This window comes from Falco rusticolus, chromosome 2 (assembly GCF_015220075.1).
Source record: "Falco rusticolus isolate bFalRus1 chromosome 2, bFalRus1.pri, whole genome shotgun sequence".
NCBI lineage: Eukaryota > Metazoa > Chordata > Aves > Falconiformes > Falconidae > Falco > Falco rusticolus.
Genome location: NC_051188.1, coordinates 27,354,796 through 27,371,687, shown reverse-complemented (window position 1 = coordinate 27,371,687; position 16,892 = coordinate 27,354,796). Strand labels below are relative to the sequence as shown.

General features: G+C 37.3%; 1 protein-coding gene across 11 annotated transcripts in view; it reads left to right on the top strand.

Moving 5' to 3' along the window:
- The first annotated feature begins 9,626 nt into the window (after positions 1–9,626).
- POSTN (periostin) overlaps positions 9,627–16,892 on the top strand; it is a 38,095-nt gene continuing 30,829 nt past the window's right edge. For 3 of the 11 annotated variants that reach the window (XM_037376441.1, XM_037376439.1, XM_037376444.1), the window contains exons 1-2: positions 9,627–9,856; positions 11,366–11,464. In XM_037376441.1, coding sequence (XP_037232338.1) covers positions 9,735–9,856; positions 11,366–11,464 — 221 coding nt within the window. In that variant the 5' untranslated portion in view covers positions 9,627–9,734. The remainder of the gene's footprint in view (positions 9,857–11,365; positions 11,465–16,892) is intronic. The other 8 variants (XM_037376445.1, XM_037376446.1, XM_037376442.1 and 5 more) reach the window with 7 other exon arrangements.

The following is a 16,892-nucleotide window of genomic DNA, read 5'->3' as shown; positions in this document are numbered from 1 at the left end:
ATTTTAAAGGAATTTAAAATTGCATGGAATTGCAGGTGGAATTCTTTCCATGTGTGAGAATGAATATTCTAAGTTGCTAAATAACTTTTAGATATTTTTTATTAGGTGATTTATAAATCTGGTGTCCATTGGAAGTCAATAGAATATGTTCATTTTTTACTTTGTCCCTTATCAGCTATAACTAGATTAATAAACTTATTTCTATTTGTATTGGTAGCATCTAAGAAGCTAATCCTTTGCACATCGCTAACATGAATCAATCAAAAACCTGAGTTTTAGAACTATAGGTACTAGTTATTTGCTTGGATAGCCTCAGTCAGTCACATAATATATACATTTTCTGATATTGATACTCTACAGCAGTCAGAAGTACTGAAGTGAGAAAGTCTCAATGTAGTTATTTAAAGAGGTGGTTGCCATGTGTCTAATAGTTTATCAGCTACCACTTCATTAAAATTCAGCATATTCAGTGGAGTTAAAATTCATTTAATAATTAGCCAGATTTGTGCCATCTGTAGTATATTCTTTAGCACTATAATGGCATCAAATGTACTGCAAAATGTATAAATTTACCCAGTCACTCAAACAATCTGGTAAAAACTTTTATGCATGACTGAAAAGGAAAAGGTATCCCTCACACAGAAAATGCATCTCATTTTGCAATAGTTATCCCCAAGGAAGATATTTCTAGCATCTGATATATATAATACAGTGTTTGGGCTTATACTTCATTATTTTAAGTGATATGAGAAAATATAAAACTTTCTTTTTGAGCCAGAATAATCAAAAAGAAATTCTGTTCATCAGCGTAACAATCCAGTCATTTTATACATAAACCCAGATGTAGAACAAGATGATCTTTAAGGTCCTTTCCCCAAGCCATTCTATGATTCTATGATCCTTCCAAGAACTTTCAAGAACCTGATTTTCAAATCACATCGGATCTTCTGTGGATGTAGATGCCTGTTTTGTTCCATGGCTTTTACTCCTAAAAGCCAATATTACAGTCCAATTCCTATTAATTCAGCTTTTCTGCAACAAGAGATTATCTGATACTGAAATGCTTGTTTGCAATGAATACTGTCTGCTAAACAAGTTGTGTCACTTAAAGGTCCATGAGGCAGACTCTGACTTTACCTATTGCACCTGCCTCTCATGAGGATGCTGTTTAAAACCAGTGCCAATGCCAACCCACAGCAATGACCTGTGTCATAGAACTATCAGTTTAAGTATTCCACAAGCACCACAACATAGGTAGGAATGTGTACACAAAACCACAGATAAGGTCCTGATAACATGACTACTTGAGTGATTTACTTTGGGTTCTTCACAATATATTAATGTATTTAGTAGTACAAGCAAGGATAATTTCAAAAGACAGATCTCTAAGTAAGCAATAAGCATATTTTGTGAAGCTATGGGTTGTTCACTGTAGTTATGGAAAAAAAAAAAAGCCAAACCATATTATGTCAGTTTGATTAAACTTGATTCTGAATACAATAACCCCTCCCCCCAGTGATTAAGCTAAATAAAGTATTTCAAAAGCCATTGGGTTGTATTGCTATGGTAACCCACTGAACCACTGAAATGATAATTCTGTGCCTGACATTAGATACAAAGATTTCGTTTTCCCTCCAAAATACAACACTAGTGTACTTAATCTTTTCCCCAACCCTTTCCCCATTTAAGGAGAAAATCAGTTTTCTCTGACCTTGCAGCACTGAATCTACTGATTTGTCAAGATAGATTATATTCTGCCTGATTTTGTTTGTGTAATTTTGCCTGAGAAGTCATGATCTTCAAAATGAACAAAGTTTCAGTTTAATAATAAAAGCTACAGTAGATGTCACCTCCTATAAAAAGTCACATATTCTAGAAAGTACTGAAAATAAGACTGATGTGCAAATGTTGAACAGCATCCAGAAACACATAGTATAGATCAAGTCTGAGTGTGCATGTTTTCAAAATCTAAAATGCAATAAATATGCTCATATGACTTGCTGAATTGAAATCTAAACCTGAAATTCACATTAAACTACCACAGCAACACTTATTTTTCTATAAATGTGTTTTCCTGAATCTATATGGCATGCAGTTAAAGGCAGAAGTTTGATTTCCTTCAAGGCGGTTTCATAGAATCATAACATAGAATGGTTTGGGTTGGAAGGGACCTTAAAGATCATCTAGTTCCAACACCCTGCCATGGGCAGGGACACCTTCCACTAGACCAGGTTGCTCAAAGCCCCGTCCAGCCTGGCCTTGAGCACTGCCAGGGATGGGGCAGCCACAGCTTCTCTGGGCAGCCTGTGCCAGTGCCTCACCACCCTCACAGGAAAGACTTTCTTCCTAACATCTAATCTAAATCCACCTTTTCCAGTTTAAAGCCATTCCCCCTTGTCCTGTCCCTACATGCCCTTGTAAAAAGCCCCTCTCCAGCTTTCCTGTAGGCCCCCTTTAGGCACTGGAAGGCTGCTATAAGATCTCACCAGCGATTTCTCATGCTTAGAAGCTGTATATTCTAGGTCACAAAGCCAGGCTGTAACAGTAAGGACTCATGGCAGTCAGGACTGTACAGTCTATAAATAACAAGAAGCTTAGAATTTTACCTTAGGTTGGCCGTCACCATCACAAAATTCAAAACAGATGAAACAACTACCATTTTTTTGTGATATATATCATGGGGACCCCTCCTTAGTGTTTCTAACAATGCAGAGACTGCAATAAATGGTCTTTTGATTAACTAAAAGTGTGGTAACTTTTACCTGCACTGGAGTAGGTTAAGTGACTTTTGAAATCTGTAAAAGCTTTCCAGCAGAGTAAATAAGCATTTAATTGGGCCATTTAGCTGCATATTACTGATAATTTGCTCTTATTTCAACCTCAACCAAAAAAAAATAATATCTGTAAGGAGACTTCTTACCTAACTAAATAAACTGGATGATACTGGCTGACTTGTAGGATTTTATGTTTGTTTGTTTGTCTGGTTTTTGTTTTTAAGCAGGAAAGAATAGAGATTGTAGGCACACAGTGTAGTTCACTGTCATACCGTTTAATACCAGGGAACCTTGAAACATTAGTGCACAAGCACCCCTGACGTGGGCTTTTGTTTCCTCCCCGGGGACCACATACTACATGCCACTGCTGCCTGAATCACTTATTAACTCCTATCGATTGGTTCACTCATCTCAGTATTGCAGGGACGCTTACCATGTGCTGCGTAAGGTGTAAGCAGAACTCGGTACCATTGTGGATCTTATCTCAGCCTTATCAGACGATGTGCTTGTTCTCTAAGAGGAGAACTATTTGCCTATGGCAACAGCATCACCTGCTGTTGGATGAGGAATCAATATTCCCATTTTGTGAGGAGTTTGCCTAATGCTTATTTTACTTTCCAGGGTGACTGAGCTGAATATGGGGATCAGGATTGAGGAATAAGACCATGTAACTTATGCTGAATTGTAATTTTTTATAAAATATTGCCATACACACATAACTTTGTCAGTAAATAACAATTCTTATGTTGGGATCTCTAGAGTCACTTTGACACAGAGAAAGCAGAATATATTGATGCTTGGGGCTGTAGATTTTCCCCAAAATGTGTAAGAAGGTGCAGTCCATATGACAAAAAGCTTATGAGGGACTTATTAGAAATAATCCTTCCCTAAGTTTGTAAATCAACATTTAAAATGATACCCTAAAGGAAAAACAAAATTAAAATTGGTGTATTAGGGATCAGGACCCCCCGGGGTCAGTATTGGGTCCGGTCCTGTTCAACTTATTTGTCAATGACCCGAATGAAGGGACAGTGTCCCCTCAGCAAGTTGCTGATGATACAAAACTGGGAGGAGTGGCTGATGCACCAGAGGCTGTGCTGCCATTCAGCAAGAACTGGACAGGCTAAAAAGCTGGGCAGAGAGGAACCTTATGATGTTCAATAAAGGCAAGTGTAGGGTCCTGCACCCAGGAAGGACTAACCCCATACACCAGCACAGGCTACGGGTTGACCTGCTGGAAGGCAGCTCTGCGGATAAGGACCTGGCAGTTCTGGTGGACAGCAAGTTGCCCATGAGCCAGCAGTGTGCCCTGGTGGCCACGAGGACCAGTGGGATCCTGGAGCGCATTAGGGGGAGCGTGGCCAGCAGGTCCAGGGAGGTGATCCTTCCCCTCTTGTCTGTCCTAGTGAGGCCACATCTGGAGCACTGTGTCCAGTTCTGGGCTCCCCAGTTCAAGAGAGACAGGGAACTACTGGAGAGGGCCCAGCGGAGGGCTGCAAAGATGATGAGGGGACTGGAGCATCTTCCCAGTGAGGAAAGGCTGAGAGAGCTGGGCCTGTGTAGCCTGGAGAAGACTGAGAGGGGACCTTATCAATGTCTACAAATACCTTAAGGGCGGGTGTCAAGAGGATGGGGCCAGGCTCTTTTTAGGAGTGCCCAGAAACAGGACAGGGGGTAACAGGCACAAACTGCAACACAGGAAAGTCCTTTCTGATTAGTATGAAAATCTTACTTTGAGGGTGACAGAGCACTGGAAGAGGCTTCCCAGAGAGACTGTGGAGTCTCCTTCTCTGGAGACATTCAAAACCTGCCTGGACGCGACTGTGCAACCTGCTGTAGGTGAACCTGTTTTAGCAGTGGGTTGGACCAGATGATCTCCAGAGGTCTCTTCCAACCCCAACCATTCTGTGATTCTGTGATATTAGATACTGCAAGTCTTAGTGTAGGATCATTTCTAGGAACATTACATTTAAATTTTAATAATTATGTGTAAACATCATAGAATAGTTTTGTAATAACCAAAACCTGTAGTATGTACCATGATATTTTAAAATTTAGCAATATCTCTACTTCCATGAGAATGTAAGATAACATTTTCCAAGGGCTGAGATTAATTTTGCGACTTCTGTTGATTTGTCTAATAATTAGACACCTATAGCTTCCAAGGATATCCAAGGATGGGTGGGTGTTTCCTTATATAATGCAGGAGCCAAAGTACTGATTGGTAACTCCAACTCTGAGTCACAATAACAACTCTAAATATTCCTTTCTCCTTCCCTTCTGGTCCAAAATTCACATGGCTTACAGTTGTCTCTCTGCTTTTCCATCTATCAGTGCTTTCTGTGATTTAATCCCCATATACATACACATGCTATGCCATACATTCATTGGGGGATGTAATGGGAAAGAATAAATACAAAATTACTTTGTTAAACACCTTAATATATTGGTTAAGCTTTTGAAGACACACTAAAGTATAGAATAAGCTTAGTGAAAAACAGTGGAAATATAGCAAGAAAAAACATTTGCAGAAGCGTGTCATACGAAATTTAAAATATAAAACAGAAATAAGTTATATTTAGAAGCAGCGTCCTTTGTCTAAGTCCTGCAGTAAATGACCAGAGAGAAATTAATCCAGAATTAGTATTGGGTTCTTTGGAACCATAATAGAACAATGTTGAGATTTGTTTTCACTTTTGTGTATCTTGTTGGCTGAAAGATCTTTGACAAGGGAGGTGAAGTTCAGACAAAAGCAATGTAATGATCAGAAGAATTGAGTAATGGGGAAACATTAGAACATTAAAATTGTATAGCTTGGCAATGAGAATCCCAATGAGATTTATGAGAAGACTCTAAAGTCTTGAATAAATAAACCAAAGTAGGATGAAAATTAATCAGCTTCTGCAGGTGTGGTGTAGCTATGTTTAATAAGATGACCTTAATAAAAGTGAAAATTTAGACAGAATACCAGTAAAAGGCCCTGTGGGGCTAGCCATTAGGTTGAGAAATAACAGAGGAAAAGGGTAATAATCCAGCTGATTACCAGAAAACATATGGTACTGTAATCTTATTCAACGTAGTGTATTTCTAAGTGTCTATTCCCTGAAACACAAACCACCCAACAAAGGATGCAAAGGGTGGGATTCGTCTCATGTGACATTGGGCTGTCTAAACATCAGTTGAGTTCAAACTAGTCAGCTCCTCTGCTCTGCTGTTAAAGGAGAGGTACATACAAAGCACACTGAGCATCCACTCACACAAGAAAAAATAAACACGTAGTTATAAAATAAAGAATCAGAATATGTACAGCACACAACACACGTTGAAATGATTTAAAACATCTGCACGTTTTAACTAGGAAGAAAGTATTTGAAAAAAACTTTAATTTCCTTCTATTCTTATTTGATAAGTTTCTGTAGATTGTGAGTACAATTAGCCACAAGTGACTAATAGATGCTTATTTTTTCCTCTTTAATTTGATGTAAAGACACTTATTCAAACTTTTAAATATTTGAATGCAAGGATTATTGCATCATATAATTAAACTAATCCTCTTTAGGAATAATAAAATAAATTCTATATCATACAATAAATTCTAAAGTAAACACTTAACGCAGCCTTGAGAAAATTACTTTTACAGGGTTGTCTCCACTAGAGGTCTCTAGAGAAATGCAAGAAACAATTCAGAATAGCGGACCCCTTGGCCTTTTCATCTTGAAACTATTTACATTTCGAGGTGAGGTGAAAATCAGCACTTGTTCTATTCTTGTTCCAGGTATTTCTTTAGATATGCTTCTTATGCTGTGGATAATAAAAAAATCTTATTACTAGAATAATTATTCAGATCCATGAGGTGTTTTAATGTATTTTATAATTAGATTTCCAACATTTAATAATTAGAATTTCAACATCATATCCCTTAGGAAGTATAATATTGCACAAAGAATTTAGCCAAAGGAAGAAAAAAACCTAAGGTGGCTACTTGGTGGGGTAGGCAGCTTGCTAAATAAAGATCAAATTAAAATAAACAAAGTAGCAATTACCACAACTGAATAAAGTGTTAGTTAACCAGAACAGTATTTTAGCTGGCAAATTAGAAAATTATTACTCTGGTGCACACCATTATATTACAGGCAAATCAGAGCATGGCTTCATTATTTGTTTTTATATCCAGGATAACATAAACATAAATGAGGAATACAATTCATATAGTTGGACTGGTTTGGGTTTTTTTTTCTTTCTTGATGCTTTTTGCTGGTGGTTTGTTTGGGTTTTGGTTTTTTGGCTTTTTTTTTTACTTGTTTCACTGAAAGTTTTTAAATTATAAATTTGTACAACTTCAGTTGGGTTGGGGATTTTCAAAAAAGTAATTTCCACTTAAAGATGAGCTTTATCCATTTCAGGATTTGTGTATTTTTACACTACTCACCATAACAACTCATTCAGTGGTTTAGAGCTTTCTCAGAAAATCAAGCTTATGATTTAGTTTTCTTCCTCATACTACTTTATTTCAACAAACTTTATGTCTGCGTTGACTCCTTTTTACTAACATTTGTCTCATTAATTGTAATGATGTCACCAGGGTTGCTATAAGGTTTAATGTGGATTATCCTTTGGTTAGTTAGTATGACTTAATGTTTGCGTATTTCTTCACCAGTTTCTGTGCTGCCTTATTACCCCTGCCACCATGGTTGATATAATGTTTAACATATAATAATCCTTCAGATCTTTTCTTCTATACCACTGAAGTGGAACAGGGAGCTTTGTAACAGTAATGTATGGAAATGGGAAGCTGAATCATCTTAGGATCACTATTTGTTCACATTATGTCCAGCTCCTATCACAAAGACAAGTGGAAACAGAGTAAGGTCGTTAATAAGAACTACAAGTTTAAGAATTATAGCCTACTGTACTCTACACAGAAAACAAATGGGGTTCTCTGTAATTTGAGATTAGGTCACTAATCAGAAAGCTAGAAAAATCTGGAAATAAAAATACTTGCCTTGCTCAGATTGCCCCTTCTTTAACTGCGGTAGATACCTGTGTAAGCAACAGGAGCTCAATGCCTGCAGCAGTATTCGTTTCTACTAATTTTTTGATGCTACATGGTAAGCGTAGAAGAAAGCATGAGATATGCTGAGAGTTCAGAGACTCAAAAGGAAGGCACTCCTGAGAAGACAAGTTACTGGGACAGTTCGGGGACTTTCTGAAGTTTCTTAATTTACTTTAACAAAATATCTTCTAAATTTTTTCATCTGTAGGTTGAGAAATGCAAAGGGTAATCAACTGAGGACAATTAACAGCTTGAAATGTCACAGGTAGACTTCTAAGAGGTGGTATTTCCCACTATATTTCTTGCTGCAAAGACCAGAATGAGATAAAAAGCTCTGAGAGGAATAGAAGGAGTGCAGCAGTGATGTTCTTCTAAAATTTGTAATATTATATCACAGAGTTGACCTGTCATCTCCATCAGTTGATCTAACATTGATGGTTTCAGGCACGGAGTTTTACTGAGTTCACAGACAGTGAGTCTAGAGATGCCAATACTTCCATGAGCTGTCTCGAGTCATTTGCAGGTAGAATGTGTACTGGTCACAGTACAGAAGAAGTCCACCTACCATTTGACCAAATGTCTCTGCTCTTAACCTTAGAAACCATGAAGTGCTATGGTTATGTAAGACGTGACCTTAATCATATTTTTTTTTTTAATATATATAAAAATGTTTATATACCTATGCCTAATTATAACCTTTACCGATGATGGTATATAGGAAATAATCATTGTCTCTGCTTTCTGCAGTTTGCCCCGTCTGTGGCTGTTCTGTAATAAGAGGTCGGTCCCAGGTATGTCAGTGCAATGCTGCAGCCATTTGCAGTTATGCACCTCACTAGTTGCTCTGGTTTGGAGAAAGAAACTGCAGCACATTATTGCCATTAGAACTCACTTTTCATAAAAATCTAAAATGATCTATAGACTATACCGTGAAATGTATTCATATGCAAACACTTCTATAGTTAACTGGCTTTTTTTTTTTTTTTTTTTTTTTCCTTGACATGAAAATTGCAAACTCCTGGATTGCAGTGCAAGCACCAGCTGTCCCTGGAGCCTTAAGACTGTCACTTCACTGGAGATCTGAGCCTGTCACTTCACCCTTCTGCCTCATTCCTCATTTACTGCTCAGAATTACGTTTTCCACTTAATTCACAAGAGGCTCTCAAGGACCAGCTAGTAAGTATAGAAAAGTATATATTCCAATTTTCAGATACTCCATGATATTTAAATGATTGCATAAAGCTCTGAATAAAAGCATTATGTAATAGCAACTGTTATTATTAGAATTAAACCAAATATTTAAGCAAATACCGCATTTGCCTGTGTGATTACTTCACAATCAGAATGTGTTAATACAGCTTTTTTTTCTCAAGACAAAAAATACTATTCCAGGTTATTGGCAACAGTATTGTTTGGAACTTTCATCAGCTTCACTAGTTAAATAGCTCATAGTTGATAACTGCGAGGATATGGAAAACAAAGGAAAGCAGTGCAGTTCTTATGGGAACAGCCACATCTTCCTCCGGGTTTGAACAAAACCACACGCAATGATCACAACCTCTGGATGCTTCAGTGCTATAAATACTAAATCATAAGTCAAAAATCTAAACTTCTCAAACTTTCTCTGCTGTTGTGTCAGCAGAATAAAATGCTAAGCCTTCTGTAATAAGGACGAAATCAGTCAATAGGGGATTAAAAAGACTGGTTTATGTGGTTAATATATGGTACTAATTTAGGTTACTGAAGCTGGCAGCAAAAGCTGTTGTTCTAAGGAGGGTGGTACAAAGTTTCAGGTTGATCCTGTGGTTCCCTCCCACCACCTTCCAACATGTATATAAATTGTCAGTTCTCCAGACCCTTTGCCAGTTCTCTCTTCTAGACTTGCCAGAAGCAACAGAGGACTAAAGATGACGATCTTTTTCTTATTCACCTTTTCCACTTTTTTGTTGTCTGCTTTTGAACAAGCAGCTGCTTCTGCTCACTATGACAAGATTTTAGCTCATAGTCGAATAAGGGCGCGTGATCAAGGGTAAGTAACTGGGTTTTATTTCTATTTTTAAAAGGAGCTTGTTAATCTTTATTATCTCCTTTCTTCTTGCATTATATTAAATGTGATTTTTCATTATGAATTTTTACTATTATTCAAGTAGAACTTTCTTTCACAATTAAATTTACAAGAATTGTTCCTAAAGAAAAAGCTTTCTGAGGAGTTTCAAAAGGAGACAAAATACTGTTAAAATGTCATAAAATGTGAAAAAATCTAAAATCACTACTTCTCAATGAATAAAATACATGCATTTTAGAATCGGTGAAGTTAATTACAGTTCACAGATGATGGAATGTCAGAAATGTTTAATATATGGTTTCAAATGTTTGAATAAAGTTGACACTTATCCCACAGTATTTTCTCTCTTTATTCCAACCTAAAGGAAATAATGAACTCTATTTAAATGCTTTCTACCACGGCAATGTATACTGGGAGCTCCTTGTAAAACTTAGTTCCCACTAAGGCAATGCAGCAAGCTGCTCGGCAGGGTACCCAAAAGACAATGCTTACAAGCCAGGCTGCTCAGAGACATGCAAATAGTTTGAACAGCTGGTGTCAGGGAGACACATGTGCCTAAACATATTTTCCTTTGGTCTTCTTAAATAAAAAAACGTTCTGTGAATAACAATTGCTTACCATCCTGTCGTCCATTGTTGAATTCCCTCTTGCCTGCTGTTCACACACTGAGCTTTTCAAATAGAAAAAGTTTACTGGCTTCCTGCTGATGTAAAATATATGTTCTAAGTTTTGAACTAATGAATGGTTTTAATTGTAGAAGTATAGAAACTAGTGACAAATGCCTTTGCTCTATGGAATGTGACCTTAAGAAATTCCTCTTCTGTACACCATCATGCTAAGGAGCAAGTATTCCTTATTTGAAAACTGTGACTCCTTTTATTTACATGCCAATTTACCCTTTGGTCCCCAGTAATTCCCAGAATGTTTACTTAGGTGCCTGTGGTACTCCAAATGGTTGGTAATCAAAATAGCTGATAGATTTACAGAAGACAGGGTTTTCCTCAACATGAAGAACAAAGCACTTTTTTTCCTCCTATTTCCCCATGACCTTCAGCTGCACAGATGTGTACAAGACAAAAACTGTAATGGAAAGAGCCTGATGGTATTCACAGCTCAGCCCCTGGTGGCTGGTAATTAATTCACTTTACAGGGGGAAGGGAGAAATGTAAGGCATATTGAGACTTGACTAGGCACAGCTGGTGGTCACTGCCCATCAGAGACAGAGGGTCAAACCAAAATGGAAGGAAATCTTCTGTCCCTGCTGGGAGGGTGGGCTTGCCAAGGAACCCAACTGGGCAGTACTGGGACCTTGCACTGTGGTTGGTTGAAAACACACCTGCCCTGGGAACTGAAGCCAGATGTTAACTTCTTACCGTTGCTTAACAGAAATAGTATTTGCTGTGATTTTATATAGAACGTTTCCAAAGATGTACAGAAACTTCTTTTTAAAATGTTTCTCACTCACACCCATAGCCCACATGTCTGTGCCCTTCAGCAAGTTATGGGAACAAAAAGGAAATACTTCAGCACCTGTAGAAACTGGTACCAGGGAGCCATCTGTGGAAAGAAAGCGTAAGTATGCTTTGTTTCAAAACTATTCCCCATTCATTGAGATAATATAATGTACAATTAGAAAACTCTCATTTTTTCAGAGTCAAACTGTTTCTTTCAAATGCAGACACAGGAAGAATTCAGTTCATAATTTTACAGGGTTACAGCTTCTCTTTAGCTACTTCTAAAACCACCTGGATAACTGATCCAATAATTATCGCCAAAAATAATCACAAAAGGAGTAGGAAGATTGAAAGTGACAGCATAGTATATAGCCTTTTTTAGGTTTCAGGAGTTCAAAGTATTAGCTTTGGCAGTACTTCTCTGATTCAAGTATTTATAGCTCTATTTTAAACATGAAGAGATCTGAGTTTACGTGACATATCCAAAACCACAGAGGTATCTAATAGGCCAATTGTGAAAAGAACTCAGCACTACCCAACAGAGCTGTGTGCTCAGACCATGTATCCACAAGGGAAAAAGAAATCAGAATGTGGCTGTGGATACAGATTAAATCTGGGTGAGTTTGGCATTCATTTGAAATTGTGTGTGTATTTCAATTGTCAGTTTTCAGAACACACGTCATTGCCTTCTCTGTGATAAAATGTCGAAGTCACTGCTGCTTTGTCAGCTATAGAGCAGCTTCAGAATGTAAACATATGCAAAATCCCAAGTCCTGAACTTATCTACTCCACTTGCCACTTAGAATGAAGTAATTTAATGGGAACTGACATTGTTTACCCAATATAATAAACTGATGTTTTTCTCATGTACCACAATTTCTCTTGCTGTTATGCAATTACTTGGATAATTTTCTCAGCAATTGTCACAGGAAATCATTATTTTTCTCCTCCACTATCCTCTTACAGGGTCCAAATAGGTCTGGGGTGACATTTTCAGAAAGGCTTGAGTGAACAGGGAGTCCAAGCTTCAATTCCAGCTCTTGTCTTTGGATATTAGGAGTCTCTTAGTCAAAGCCTATAAAACTCTTCCAAACACCCAAGTAATATTTCAGTACAGAATTTGAATAGTCACTGAGAGATTGTGTGCCCTAAGACATAAACATATGTTGATACATGTTGCATATTATAAGTATGAAGAGCTTAACTCCACTGAAAAGTAAGATGTACTCTTAAAACTTTCCCAATGAACATGAACCACTGGTTTAGATGTTAATGTAATGTGGAATAGAGATTTTTTGGGGTTTGTGCCAAAGGCTTCCTTAACAGAGCTTAATAGAAGAAAAATACCCACAGTGTTAGCAACGTAAGCCAGTTGAAGGTGATTCGCTTTGTAAACAAGCTCTTAAATTCTCTTGAAAACGTTTTTCTGATCAACAATAATTCATTAAATAAACTAGACAGAAAAACTGGAACAAGAAGCGACTGATAATTTTCAATGTTAGTCACAATTTTATTCTCCTGATTGTCAGAGTAATGAGTAAATAAGATCCACATTTTCCAGTTCATTCTTTAGGTTAAAAAAAGTGTTTCTAAACATAGAAGCAATAATAAATTCTGGGAAATGTATCTCTACATATATTTGACTTTAAACAATTACACATAGCTCACATTGAGTCAAACTGAGCTTTTCCAAACAGAATACTTTCAAGTTAAAACTGCAACTACAAGAATTTGTTAAATGTATGAAATTCATTGAACAGTTCTTTACAGCAAGTTGCAGAATTCTATGTTGACAAAGAATTAAGTCCAGACACAACCTAAGTTTGTGCTGGGAAATGGGGGGGAGCACAAAAAATGATGCAGAGTATGTATGCATCACTAGCAGTGCTAATATGGCTACAGTCTCTCCTGCTCTCTTCAGTGTGTCTGCATATATGACACTTTCATAACTAAAAAAGTCTCCTTCTCCTATTTATTATTTTCATTTTTTTTAAAGCCAGCTTTACGTTTTGTTTCATTTTTCAGCTGTTCTGGCTGACAATTATGTTCATGGTCCTTTTTGAGCATGATCCCTATACTTACTAATGTAAAAGCGATTAAGATTCCAAAATTATTACTTTTGTGAGAAAAATGGCTCTAATAATGATTTTATCACTTTTAAAATCAAACATGTAAATCAGACAGTAGTCAGACAAGGACCTGAAATGGGTTTGGATTGTGGTTTCTACAGCTCCTCTTGGGTGTCTTAGGCTTTTCATTTTTTGAGGTTTCTGAAAGATGCTACATGTCATAACACAGTGTTGCAAAGGATCCTTAGGAAAAAGACCAAGGGAAGATGTAGTAGTAGGAAGGTGGTTTTTTTTTCCATTTTCTTGCTAAGAAAATGTTTTCAGTGCTCTGACAGCATTCCATAAATAAATAGAGCTGAGTTATACTTCTGATACAGCGAGACACTGATTCCAGCACATGGTCTTGTCTTTCAAGTGCTGCTATGGCTTTGAAGTCTCAACTCTAAAGTCAGTCTGGACATGAAGAATGATACCATGGCCCCACCAGAGCTGAGGGAAAGACCTGATTTTCATGGGCCAAGCTGTCACATTTAGTTTTCTGTTACTGTAAACTTTATTGGTTACTAAATAGTGTTTAAGGAGGTAGAAGAAAGTAACAGCAGTAAATTAGAGTAGACATAGCATAAATCATGATGAACATCCTACCCACACAAGCAATCTGATTATTCTAAATGCCTAGAAGTTTCTTTGGAATGTAATTGACTGTCTGGAATCCTAACCAGTCTCTCCTCTCCTGATTTTTGATTTTTTTTTTTTTATAAGCAAATCCAGGCAGATTAGAAGTAATTTTTCATACTGACTGCAGGGTTTTATGCATTTGATGATGGTAATAATGATCGATTTCCAGTCAAACTAGACCGTGTGTGGTTATTTGCCCCACCTCTACCTTCAGTTTTTTTCAGGACCCATAGGTTTATAGTTTTTATCAGAATCTTTCCTTCTCCTCCAGATGGCATTCCTTCTCCTCCAGATGGCATTATAATACTGACTTCCCTTTTACTTCAGTGGACATGCTACTAGTCATTCAAAATACTTCACCTTTTGAGCAAAGTCTGCCATACCACTGACTTCTTTGGCACTACATTTTATTCTGCTGCAGACATATTGGAAAGAAGGGTATTTCCTGAGGATTATTTAGACTGAAACTTGCGTATTCTCAAAGTCAGTTTTGGAATACAACCTACTCCTGTGGTTTTATTCCTAGATAGCTGTCACGTCTTCCCATGAGAGAGAGTCTGCTCTCAGCACAAATCTGACAGGGAATTCATTATTTTGGTGAGCTCCAGAACTAAAATGAGTTATGCAGTGGTAGATACCTTCATGTGTCAGGAAAAGTAGCCTGAAGCAACAGGCAGATTGGACTTATTGAACTAAAGTCAGGTGGTGACTTTGTTCTCTTCACTGACTAGAATTTAGAGGAATGTAAGCTGTAAAACATTTTACAGAGTCTGTGTAAGGCTGTAAGCAAGAAGCCTGTTACAGCCAACTGCAGGAAAATATTGAGCAGTGAGGCTGGGGGGATTTGAGCATGAGAATCTACGCATCACACCACCTACCTTCTTCTTCCTCTTTTAACACTCCTACTGTTGTACAAGCACTCACAGAGCAAGGCTGGAGGTGGAAAACAGCGTGTGTGAGAGAGTGAGTTAAGTCATAAAACTCCTAAGGGGCTTTTTTTGTGTGGATGTACTGGAACATCTGTTATAACTTAGTCTTAACTGTTAATGGGAGTTTTATACTCTGTATGCAAAACAGAAATGCAGACGTGACTCAAGAGGTTACTGTAACACGAATGCTAATCCAAAGGACAATGGTTCTTCTCGTGTTAGTATGTCCATGTTAACAAGTCCTCCCTAACTTGTAATATATAGTCAATAAAATGTTAATTTGTACACTTTCTATCCTCTACTGTAAATTTCCAATTGGGATGCAACTTAAAGATTTGCTAAAATCAGTCTATGGGACCAGAAGTCTTTCCACTGTTTCACTGTAGTATTTTATCTCCATGCCAGCAAGGAGTAGAAACAGATGAGTCACAGAGCTGATCTGAATAAACTGAAAACTGGCTCTGTTAGCCAAGAATAACAAGGATTTAAGGTAGTGTTGCCATGCCCCCTTTTTCCTTTGGAATATACTTCTTTGGATCAGGTCAGAACAATTTTGTGCTACAAAAGCCCAACCAAACAAAAAAACACCACTCAAAAAAAAAAACAAACCAACCAAAAAAACCCCCACCAAACACACACACCCACCAAAAAAAAAATTCCAAAAACTCTAAAAATTCAAGAATGCTTTTTTGCAAACATCTTTTAAAAAAAACCCACCAAACAAAAAAAACCAACCACCAACCAAACACAAAAAACCCCAAAAAACCAAAACACCAAAAATCAAGCATTGCTTGTTATCTGAATTACTGCTTTCTTCACTTGGGCACCATCTTATATTGAACTAGCAGAGAGATACAGATGAGGATAACATGGGGTGAGATGGTACTTCCCCTGTGTACTGTGTCTATAGACAGGTGGTGCTGAGGAACTGCATCTTGCACTGAGTTTTAGCTGGTTCTAATCTTATTGTGGGATCCTCCATACAGATCTTTTTTCTCCCATTCCATGCTTCTCACTACATTTTGAATACAGCTGATACATGGACCTTCTAATTGCAGTCAGTTGTAAGGGAATATGAATACTGTAAGTGGGAACTTACAGTAACCCTTGCTGACTTAAAAAAAAAATCAACAAAACCCTGAGTTGTACATAACAATTTAGATAGCAGAAAAAAATCACTGATCTTGTAATGCTTGGCTGAAGTAGCATTTTCATTCTTAACTGTGTTGTTCAGCCAATTTTCTGCCTTTCATTAATTGTGTCATTTTTGGACATGGTAAGAAGACTAAACTTGCCATGTCTTATTCTATGCTTATAATTCAGCTTCCTCTTTTATTTTTTCCAAAAGCTAAGTAATACTGCAATATTTCATAGCTGCTCACGGGGTGAGTGGGAGAGATTTTCTATCCCATGGAAGGAAGAAATATTTTCTCATGACAAAGCATTTTACACAGCTGGGAGAACATTTTGACTCCTATTTTACTACACAGTTTTCTTTAATCAGACCTTTTTTTTTTTTATTAGCTTCTGGCAGGGATGCAACAAGAAGGAAGAGTATAAGGTTAATTCCCTTATTAGTTAGAAAATCTTAGCCTAAACTGTATGCTATTCTTCCATCGCCAGGCAACAGCCATTCAGTGAATTGCTTTAAAGAAAGGGATCTATTGAAAAGTACTATACAAATGCTTTCAGTATATGGCTCCTCAGTTGAAAAGATGCACATGGCAGAAGGATGAATATCTCATCTGTGTATATGTATATGAGGGAATGGAGACAAAATATTTTCATAGCACAGAGAAATGAAAGACTAAGTTGTTTTTTTTAAAAAAAACTCTTTAATCTTCACCAGCTCTATCAGATTGCTGTCAAA